Consider the following 10,859-nt stretch of genomic DNA (forward strand, 5'->3'; position numbering starts at 1 on the left):
CGAAATAAATTCCTATACCCGTCTCAATTAGTAATATAACTTAATAATGTATAAGCGGCTACTTTATCTCTCAGAATACTCGTATTTTTACTCTGTTTAGTTTTTCATGGTCTGGTGTAACTCAGGGTGAGGGTTGGACCTGGTCATAGCCCTGATATTAACCAGAAAAGGTCCATTGTGGTATTTTCCACGGCGTTTGTAAATAATTTAATGATTGTATATCTTAGTTTTGACATTTTAAGTATTTTAATAATTCAAATACGTTCTATTCTATGATATTGTTGATTGATATATGGGGTACTTGTATTTGCTTCGCCATGAGCTTGTACTGAAAGATTTACAATTACGATAGACTTTTTTCCTCGAGAAGTACTGATGATGCAGAAGATTATTTGAGATGTTATAAGGTCTACCTTTAAATATCAGTATGTTACACTTACCAGTACATTTGAATTTTTTCTGGAGAAGAGCTGAAGATAAATTGAAAGCTCTGAACTATTATATTCACGTTCACCCTTGTATGAGTTACCAAGACATATCAATATATAGGTACACCTCTAAAATATGTAGTTCAGACTGAACCAAACTTACCATTATACTAGACTTACCTGGACTCAGCATTATATTACACTTTTTTCAGAGAAGTGCTGAAGATACAGAAGAACCTTTAAACTATTATGCAGTGTTTCACTGCATTCAGGAAACCTTGCCAAAAAGTAAGTTCAACCTTAAATATTGCTCCATGTATCCGATAAGGGGATAAAAACGAAAATCCCTTTTTTATAGAAGAAACAACTGTTTTTAGCATTCTTTTTATTGAGTTCATAATGATCTGGTTACAGTTTCGAATTTGCTTTTATTGATGCCGCAATGAACCATCGAATTTGATTTTAATTTAAATTAATAAATTAAAATCTAAATAATCAAACTAATTTAAAAATTGTAGGAACAGAAGCAAAAAAAAAAAAAAAATAGAGTATTTTATCCCTTCTGCGGAATTTCTATATCATTTTGAACTCATCAATTGTTCACCGCCTGTAGACAATAATGAATGTAGACAACAGCAGGTAATTAAGTATAAACATTTGACCCAGAAACTTATACATTGTCGATTATTTTTTTTCTTATTTGGCCGCTTATCGCAAATAAGCAAACGAAATTCCCATTCCGTAAATTCACAAGAGTATTTTTTTAAAGTTTTTCTCAAAGCGCAAATCATCTTCCTAACAGCTAAGTTACCAGTTTTATTTTTCTTTGCTATTTTCGTGCAGTTTCTGTTCTTTTGATTAATTGGTTTTCAACTATATTGTAAATTTTTGTGCCCTGCCCCCAAAAGATTTTTTTTTATATGTTCTATTAAGTTCCACATTAAATAGGATTTCTTTTCTATTTTAGGTGGCAAGTATATCGAAATAAAACATCCCTCCCCTCCTCGGGATCCATCTCAGGTCTATTCATTCCTTAAAATCGCTATTTTCTGAGATTCCTTTTCGTCGTTTCAAATTTTTTTTTAGTTTTTAGGGCATTTTTGTCAGTATTGCCACGTTGAATCATGAAAATAAACTGACAAAATTAATGCTTTTCGTCTGTAAAAAATATAAACAAACGATCAGTTGATTCTAAAATACAACTCTTTCAGGGAAAAACTGGGCTTTCTTAAAATCTTTGGCTCCATAATTTTCTAGCTTATTTTTTGCTGATTTCCATGCAAATTTCTTTTTTAAATTTAGTACCACCGACTATTGCCAAAAACTGCATAGCCACATATGGAGGTCTTTTTCATAGACCTCCACAGATGAAGGTCTTTTCATAGAAATATTAGTTCTATTAGAATTTGCCTGTTCTCTTTTGCCTGTCAGAGTGGGAGACTAAACATAACATTAAATAATAGCATTAAAATCAAACAGAAGGACAAGAAAAAGAAGGAAAAAAGAAAGACAAAAAAAGAAATAAGAAATAATTAAACAACAAGAACAAAAACTACTAAGCCAAGACTTTTCTCTTGCACAGAAAAGAGCGAATTTGTAGCTTTGGAATAGTTTTATTTTATATTTCGCTTGTCTTTTGCGTTTTTTCAGTTACGTTATGTCCTGAACTCCTCAACCCAGTTTTGGCTGATCATCGAAACCCAATATTGCGTTTATGCCAATTTCCTACCATTTCTTTCTAAACACTTTTTTATTCCAAAAGTTGACTCTCTCAGTTTACCAATAGAGTATTTCCCATTAATATGAATGAAGGTACGTCATGACTTGGTGTTTTTGAAAGCGTTTTCACTTTACAGACTGCATGATTATTAGTGAAGGGGCAAACACGATGGACATTGGAAGAACTGTGTTTATGAACGAGTTACCGAGGCACAGACTCGATGCAGGTAATTTATATCCCTTTGATTATATCCCTTTTTCCCCGAGCAGAGTTTTATTCACCATTTTTTTTTTTAGATTTTATATATTAGCAATAGTACTACTTTAAAAGACAACCGCAGGGTGAATGAGAGTTTAACTGTATATAATTGAGACTAAAAAGAAAAAAAATTATAGTCAATAAACTAACAAAACAACTCGTCGGGATTTGGTAGCCATTTTCTTTTTTTCTAGTCTTCAAAAAAAACAACCAAAAAACGACAACACATGTTAGAGGGTTAAACTAAAGCAAAATGCTTATTTAAAAAGGAATTCCGTCTTTTTTCACTTTCTAATTCCTCATTTCTAAAAACTGCCAATTCGTAGTCTAATGTTTCTCAATAAATTTTTTGTTTTGCATTTTATTTTGCATTTTGTCTACAGTAGGAGCAGTAATGGGAATGTTCCCAAAAAGATACTTTAACAGAGCAATAAGGCAACACACCAAGCCGACTATCAGGCCAAGAATTAAACAGAAAAATATTGTAAAAAAAATACTAAGTTGTTAATAATAATTGTGAAATTAATAAAAAAATTTAAATAAGCCTATGAAAATGTCGCGTGACTTGAAAACTTTTAATACTTTAATTTGACTACAGTTTCGCAGAGGAGAATCAACCCAATAAAATCTGTTCTTTTTATTGGTTTAAAACTTGCATGAGGTTTAAAACTTCCAAATTGGTTTAAAACTTCCAAGACACGAGGGTGATTTTCGACCAGCTGATAAAAGAGAAACCGAAATGCCAAAGCAGATATTTTGGCAAAGAACTCCTCGAAACTCCTCAGTACTCAGCATAGAAAAAAAAATGCCTGTCGATCGTTCAAAACTACTGGCTTGTTGTAGTGTTCGCTCTGTTTTGTTATAGTCCACTTCAAAAGGTCTATTTTTTCTCTGTGTAGAGCACGGAGGACGGCTTGGTGGAGCCAAGCCGTGGGAGGGGGGACAAACCCCCCTCCCAAGCCCACCATTTCCTCAAAGACATCTAATGAAAAGCTTGGTATAGCCATTTTGTTCATTGTAGTAAAAAGGTCCGGAAATTATGTCTTTGATGATGGACCCCCCCCCCCCTCCTTGCAGCCCTTAGGCCAAGGGTTGTAAGTTATGCCCTGGGGGCATATAAGGTTTATACAGAAAGCGTGGTTGTATAAACTTCGGAGGAGGCTTTTTGGATTGATGATCATAAGTTCTAGTGCACTTTTTAAGATTCAGAGTGATTAGAGGGTGGATACCACACCTCGTATTTTCCCAAAATGTATCTGATTGAAATCTCAGATGGCCATATGTTGTCGTAGAAACTTTGGAAAAGGCTCATTTGATTGGAAATTGAAAGGACTATTGCCCTTTTTAATAGTCAAAAGTGATTGGAGGGCAACAAGCCCCCCCCCCTATGCTCATCGATGCCCAAAACACGTTTAATCAAAATTTTGACATATCCATTTTGTTTAGCGCAGTTGTAAGTTTGGAAATTGTGTCTTTGAGGATGACACCCCCCCCCCCTACAGCCCTCAGCGCAAGGGTTGTAAGTTATGCCCCGAGGTCTGATAAGGTTTTTTGGAGAGGGTCGTATAAACTATAAGTGCTCTCTCTGGATTGGAAATAGGATGTTTTAGTGCCCTTTTTATGAGTCAAAGTGATCGGGGGGCAATCCCCTCCCCCTTGTCGCATTTTCCACAAACGCATCCGAAAGAAATTTTGAGCGGGCCATTTATTCAAAAATACTCCAAAGATCATATATTATGGCCGCTGGGGTTGAAAGAATCACCCAGAGTCTGGGGTAAGGGCTGTAAGCTATGCCCCAAGGGCATATAATGTTTTTATGGAAGGGGTTGTCGTGTGAACTGTAGAAGAGACTCATTCGATTGGAAATTTATAGTTCTAGATCCCTTTTAAGAGTCAAAATGATGGAGATTGACTAGCCCCCCCCCTCCTCTCTGACATCCTCTTTTCCCGAAACGCATTCAATTGAAATTGTGAGATTTTTTTGTACCATTTTTTTTACCAATAGTTCAAAAATCATATAGCAATGTCTTTAGGTTGGACAAAATCCCCTAGAGCCCATTGGCAAGGCTTGTAAGTTATGCCGGGGCATACAAGGTTTTTTACGGAACGGGTGGTCGAATAAACTTTGGATTGGATGGAGCTCATTTGGTTGGAAGTCGGAAGTTTTATTGCCCTTTTTAAGAGTCAAAAATGAATGGAGGGCAATCAGGCCCCCCTAAGTCTATTATTCCCCAAAACATATCCAATCAAAATTTTAAGAGATCTATTTTGTTCAGCCATGTTGAAAGGTCCAGTAATTATGTCTTTGGTGATGTCAACCTCCCCACAGTCCTCAGGACAAAGGCTGTAAGCTAGGCAATTTGTTCATTGTTTACACATAATACATGTTATTGAAAAATGTTTGAACTTTACTTCCCAAAAAGACGAAGGGCATTCAGGTGAGCCTTTCAGAAAATGTTGAGGGAAGTGTTGAATTAAATCAAAACACGTTATGTGTATAAGGATTGTCATAAGGGTGTAACACAGGAATAACTGAGTATATTAATTTGGAACGTTCAGGAAATGATAAAGGATATGATCAAAAAGGCAATATTTGTCTGCTTCCAATTGTGCTACAACTACCATCACTACTACTATCAGACTACTCTATTTACATTTTTGATGGGAAATACGAACTAAATCAGAAGACGCTATGTGGGTGTATGGCTATGCTGTTTGACCTATTTGATTGTATGGATGAGTAGGGTTAAGGCCTCATTCAAGTGCTGATATATATATATATATATATATTAATCACTAATGTAGGAAAACAGTCTTCCTTTTCTCCTTCTGTCTTCTTTTTTTATGTGTTTGTGCTGTTGCATTGGTGATTTCTCTTTTCATTATACAAATTGTCAACAAAACGTATTTTGTTTTCATTAAAGCGCAAATTATGTTTTGGTTTTGAGAATGCATGGGGGTTTTCAGCCCTACTCATTTTAATTTTGGCTCGTTTGAGTTTCAGTCGGTTATTTATTTAATTTCTGTTCGTTTTGAGTTTCATTTATTTAATAGTAATAATTTGTGGTAATTTTACGCTTGGAAGATTATTTGACTTTATTTTTGCTCATTTTTGGCTTAATGGAGCTCTTTACTCTTTTTTTGAAAAACGTATTTTGTGGAAAAAGTTTTTTAAAATTAATATTTAAAAAAAGTAACAAAAACAAATTTATAACACAATAAGAGATCCCCACAAGACTTCATAGTCTTTAAGTAGGGAGATGACGTAACAAAAATTTCACCTATTAAAGTATTAATCATTAAGCACATAAAATACGAAGACATCTACTGACAAAAAATAGAAAGAAAAGACAAAAGAACAAAATAAACCAAAAAAAAACAACCAAAGAAAAACAAAGAAGAGAAGAAGATATGACAGAAGGAAAGAGAGTTTACTATAATATGACAAAATCTGCAGCTGAAATCAGGCGAAGCGGGATTTCTTAGACCTGACCAAAACAAATATATAAAGAAAAAAGATCCCCATTTAAGCCTTCATATAAGCCTTCATCAGTAAAATTTGACCTAACTATCTTAATTTTTTTTTTTCTTATGGGTCTACTAGTCATAATCAGTGGAATTAATCCTCATTTTTTTGGAGAACATCATATTTAATATACAAACACTTAAACCATTGCCTAACACTGGACACATTTCAATACAACTTTTCGAAACCACCGACGTTTCCAATCACATTCAACAGCGGTCATTACCGTATATTCCGAATATATAAGATTCATTAAGCATGGAGTTACCCATCAAAAGCTACAAGCCTGAGAAAATTTGCCTGATTTTTGAAAAAGAAGAGAATCACTCCATGAAAGTCAAAGAATTTTCTTGAAAGTCACACCATTAGATTTAGCATATCGGAGAACCCTTCTGTAGAAGTTTCAAGCTCCTATCTGCAAAAAAAACCTAGAATTTTGTATTATTTTCTGCGGGATGTATGTGGGTATTGAAATTTTCAGCGTGTTTTGATTTCGTGGAAAAATTTTTTTATGGAAAGCGGGGATTTCAGAGTGTAAAAATATGGTAAGAATAATTTTTCAGGCTGATTCGTCTGCAAGAAATTGTTTGGAGGGGAGGGGGAAATTTTCAGCGAGGATGGAATTGTTTGGCAGGAATTTTAAGGAGGGGGTGTATTTTTCGTGGGAGAAACTTTCCAAGATGAAGTTTCCCGTGAGAAAAGAGAATTTTTTACAGAGGTTGAGCCAGATTTACCGGCACTATTTGAAAAACATTCAGAAATTGAAAAAAAACAAGTTTTTTCAACTGAAAGCAAGGAGGAGCATTAAAATTAAAAAAGGAACGAAATTATTCTGTTTATGAAGGGGTTGCTCCCTCCTCAATGTCTTGCTCTTTACTCTAAAGTTTGACTGTTTGTCCTGGTTTTTTAAGAACTCCTGAAAAATAAGAGCTGTTTAATTTTAATTGGAAAGTTTTTTAAAAGCGCTAAATATTTTAGCGTGATCAGCATTAGCGTAATGCCTTTTTTAGTTTGACCACTCTCCACTCTTATAACATTATAATACTCTAAATACACTTTCCACTCCATTCTTACATCCTTTTCACCTCTTATAAGTTTCCCGTGCTGTTTGGTCTCTTTCTTCGACATTTCTTAACCCATTTTTCTCCATTGGATGAAAATCTAGCCACCTTACCAATCCTTACTAATTCTATTCTAAACTCCCAATCTTTCTCCATTGCGTATAATATAACAGTATAATATAATATTATAATATAATAATAGTATATTATAATATAATATAACAGTGTTTCACAGCATAATCCGACTCATCTTGCTAAATTTGACTTTATTGAAAATAAATATAAACGTACAAAAAAACTAGATCTTTTTTGGTTTACTCAAACGAGGTCTTGGGGCTGCCCCCCTCCTCTCCCCCTAAAAAGAGAGAAGTTCATATCCATTCAAGATTGAACCTTAAAATTTCTCGAAATCGCTAAATTTACAGTCTATTATTGAAACCGTGCTTATTGTATGTGCACTTATATTGAAGCTGCAACGGCTTGAATATGTCGTAGACATACTCTACTTTTACTGCTTACCCTCCTTCTACATGTATATCTACTTAGTTCTACGTAGATCTACTTAGTTACGCAGGAGAATATCGACGCTTTTTTAGCGCATGCTTTTGAAATTTATCTTTTTTGTTCTAGAATTAATTTTTTCCACTGGCCTATATAAACTTTTTTGTTAAAAATCTAGTAAGTACTATTACTATCAACTATAGAATCGTACAAAAAAACTAGATCTTTTTTGGTTTACTCAAATGAGGTTTTGGGGCTGCACCCCTCCTCTCCCCCTAAAAAGAGAAAAGTTCATATCCATTCAAGATTGAACCTTAAAATTTTTCGAAATCGCTAAATTTACAGTCTATTATTGAAACCGTGCTTATTGTATGTGCACTTATATTGAAGCTGCAACGGCTTGAATATGTCGTAGACATACTCTACTTTCACTGCTTACCCTCCTTCTACATGTATATCTACTTTGTTCTACATAGATCTACTTAGTTATGCAGGAGAATATCGACGCTTTTTTAGCGCTTGCTTTTGAAATTTATCTTTTTTATTCTAGAATTAATTTTTTCCTCTGACCTATATAAACTTTTTTGTTAAAAATCTAGTAAGTACTATTACTATCAACTATAAAGTGTAAGGAAGGGTTCCAAAGCCCCCCTCCAAACTATCCAGAAATGTATATGTAATTAGAATACAAGAACAGACTAGAATTTAGACTAGGCCGGAAATATTTCTGACATATTTCTTATATTTACTTTATGTATTTACTGTAAACTTACTTGAGATCCGACCTAATCTTATAGGGCATGACCCTATCATTTTCAAAAATTTAAAACATATTATATTCATAAATTCATTTTTCTTTCTACTTTTAAGGTACATTTGGAACAATGGGAGTTGGATTTGGTTACGCCATTGCCGCAGCCCTTTGGTGTCGCGATAATTCACCTCGAAAACGCGTTGTTTGCATTGAAGGTGATAGCGCGTTTGGTTTCAGCGCTATGGAAGTGGAAACTATGTCAAGATACAAATTACCAGTGATAATAATAGTTGTAAATAACAATGGCATTTATGCTGGATTGGACCATGGCCTTTTTCATGATCTAGCCGATGGAAGTGATCCAGCGATTACACTGCCACCTACATCGCTCACTCCTGGATGTCGATATGAAAAGATGGCAGAGATGTATGGGGGAAAGGGTTATGTTTGCAAATCAATCAAAGAGCTCCATTCTGCTGTTGAAAACGCTTTAAAGGTATGTCTCAGCTCAGTATCAACTATTTAAATATGTTGTTTTTTTTTTTTTTTTTTTTTTTTTTTTTTAACGCGACTTCGCTTTTTATTAAAAATTGTTTTATAGTCCTCGATTTCTGAATCATTTGCTCCCCATTACCCCGGATATAGTCCTTTTCTGGCGAACCCCACTGTTTATCAACAATGTGGATTGATAATTGTTAGAACAGGTGCTTTGATCGAGAGTTGCATATCAACAATAAATTCTACAAGAAAATCAAGCTATATTTTTTGGGAAATAATCTGCAATATTTTCAGACAAGAAAAATAAAGAACAAATGGATATCTAACTACAAAAACAAAAATTTTTTCCTCAAAATAATTGCGCAAGGATGAGTAACAATATTAGAGTTATATCTGGCGATCTTGGCTATGATCGCTTCATTAGGGTCGATAATCCCATACCGACTTGTCACAATACGGTTACTTGTCCATGTGGAAACCTTAAGAGGTACTGCGCATATTTCTAATAAACTACACGCTTATAAACTACAACACGGCTATATGCTAAAGAGATGCGTTTCTGCAGATGACTCTGCAAACGGTTAAAGAGATTTCCATTTCAATTCCACGCTGCAACTGCATACATTTCAACTGCAACTGCAACTGCATTCATTTTAGTAGGAAATTCGTATTGATTATCGCTTTATTAGCCGGACATCTTATGTTGTAGCATGCGTGGCCTTTCTTTTTGCATAAAATGCAGAACATATCTTTAATGCACATATTGTCCTTCATGGATGTGTGATCAGAAGCACCACAACGACCACATGTAGGCGTCAATACGCAATTAACCACTAAGTGACCAACTCCATGGCATGAATAACATCTTTTTGGGAGAAATTTGAATTCTTCAGCAGGCAGCTTCTCATAACCGATTCGGACTGAGACTGCAAGAAAGTCTTTGAGATCCTTACTGGTAAGGATACTGGTAAGAAATACATCTTGAACACTTTAGAGCGCTCAAAGCTACCTATTTCTATTGCTTTTAATGCAAACAACTAATACAAACTAATACTGTTATAAAATTAGCTTTGATAATTCAATACCCCGTCTACATCTAGCCATGGTTAAATTTACACAAGTGGTAAAATTGCTATATTAAATAGGCCAAGTGTCTGTCGAACATTTTGGTGCTATGCTTCTAGAAACATAACAAAGGGAGTAAGTACCATTGCCTTTTTAAAGGCCCAATCAATGCTTTTTGTCGAACCCAAAAGAAACTTTGAATTTTCTTAAATTATGGAAACTTTTTTCTATCCTAATTCAGAAGGAACAAATTTAAACTAGTTCTACTATTTTTACGATCAAGGATGTTGTCTTATGATGAAGTAAAAGAGTCTATCCATATATAAAAAAACTGTTGAAGAAGTTGCTTTCAAGTAAAGGGAATTGGTAGAAATTAAGATGTTAGCGATGGTGTAACTGAAGGTCGAATGTATTCCTGGCGATAGGGAAGGGAGAGTTGAGATTCCTCCTAGACTGGTTCGAAAGAGCTCCCCTACCCTCAGTGTCTCACTGTCCCTGAGTTTTTGGGGGGTTCAGCGACTTTCCTCCATTGAAAGTAGACTTCTACTAAATCTCTTCGAAAATTAACATCAACAAATATACGAGTAGTGACAGGAAGTGCAAATCATCAGTTTTTGTGTAATTTTCGGAAATATTTCAAAGGACTTAGTTTTCTTTTGGGGGAATTTGGGGATATAGGAAGCACAGACCCTAGGGGAAGTAAACTTCCTCCATTTCAAAGTTGTATGTTCTGTAAATTTTAACTATATGTCTATCCCTCTTTAAAAAAAAAAAAAAAATCCTGATCTAAATTTAGGTTTTCGCAAATATCAAGCTTCACCTACGTCCTTAAAGGATTACCACAGTAATGACGATGATAATGTCGACCTCCCTGTTTTTCTTTAAGTACGCAAAATTTGAATATGACAAAAGAATGTAGTTAAAAAAAACACCTTAGTATCGCTGATTCAAAATACGTTATCCTCATCAAGAAACGAAGTACCTGTTTGTACCATACACTCTAAACTGATAAATCCTGATAAACCTAGTTGCCCTCGAATTTTTTGGT

At 34.6% G+C, this 10,859-nt stretch overlaps 1 protein-coding gene across 2 annotated transcripts in view; it reads left to right on the plus strand.

The window, feature by feature from the left end:
- The window catches only part of LOC136026541 (2-hydroxyacyl-CoA lyase 1-like), a 63,055-nt gene that overhangs the window by 48,582 nt on the left and 3,614 nt on the right, over positions 1–10,859 (plus strand). For both annotated transcript variants that reach the window (XM_065703224.1, XM_065703223.1), the window contains exons 7-9: positions 641–716; positions 2,285–2,374; positions 8,365–8,744. In XM_065703224.1, the coding sequence (XP_065559296.1) occupies positions 641–716; positions 2,285–2,374; positions 8,365–8,744 (546 nt within the window). The remainder of the gene's footprint in view (positions 1–640; positions 717–2,284; positions 2,375–8,364; positions 8,745–10,859) is intronic.

Source organism: Artemia franciscana, chromosome 4 (assembly GCF_032884065.1).
Source record: "Artemia franciscana chromosome 4, ASM3288406v1, whole genome shotgun sequence".
NCBI lineage: Eukaryota > Metazoa > Arthropoda > Branchiopoda > Anostraca > Artemiidae > Artemia > Artemia franciscana.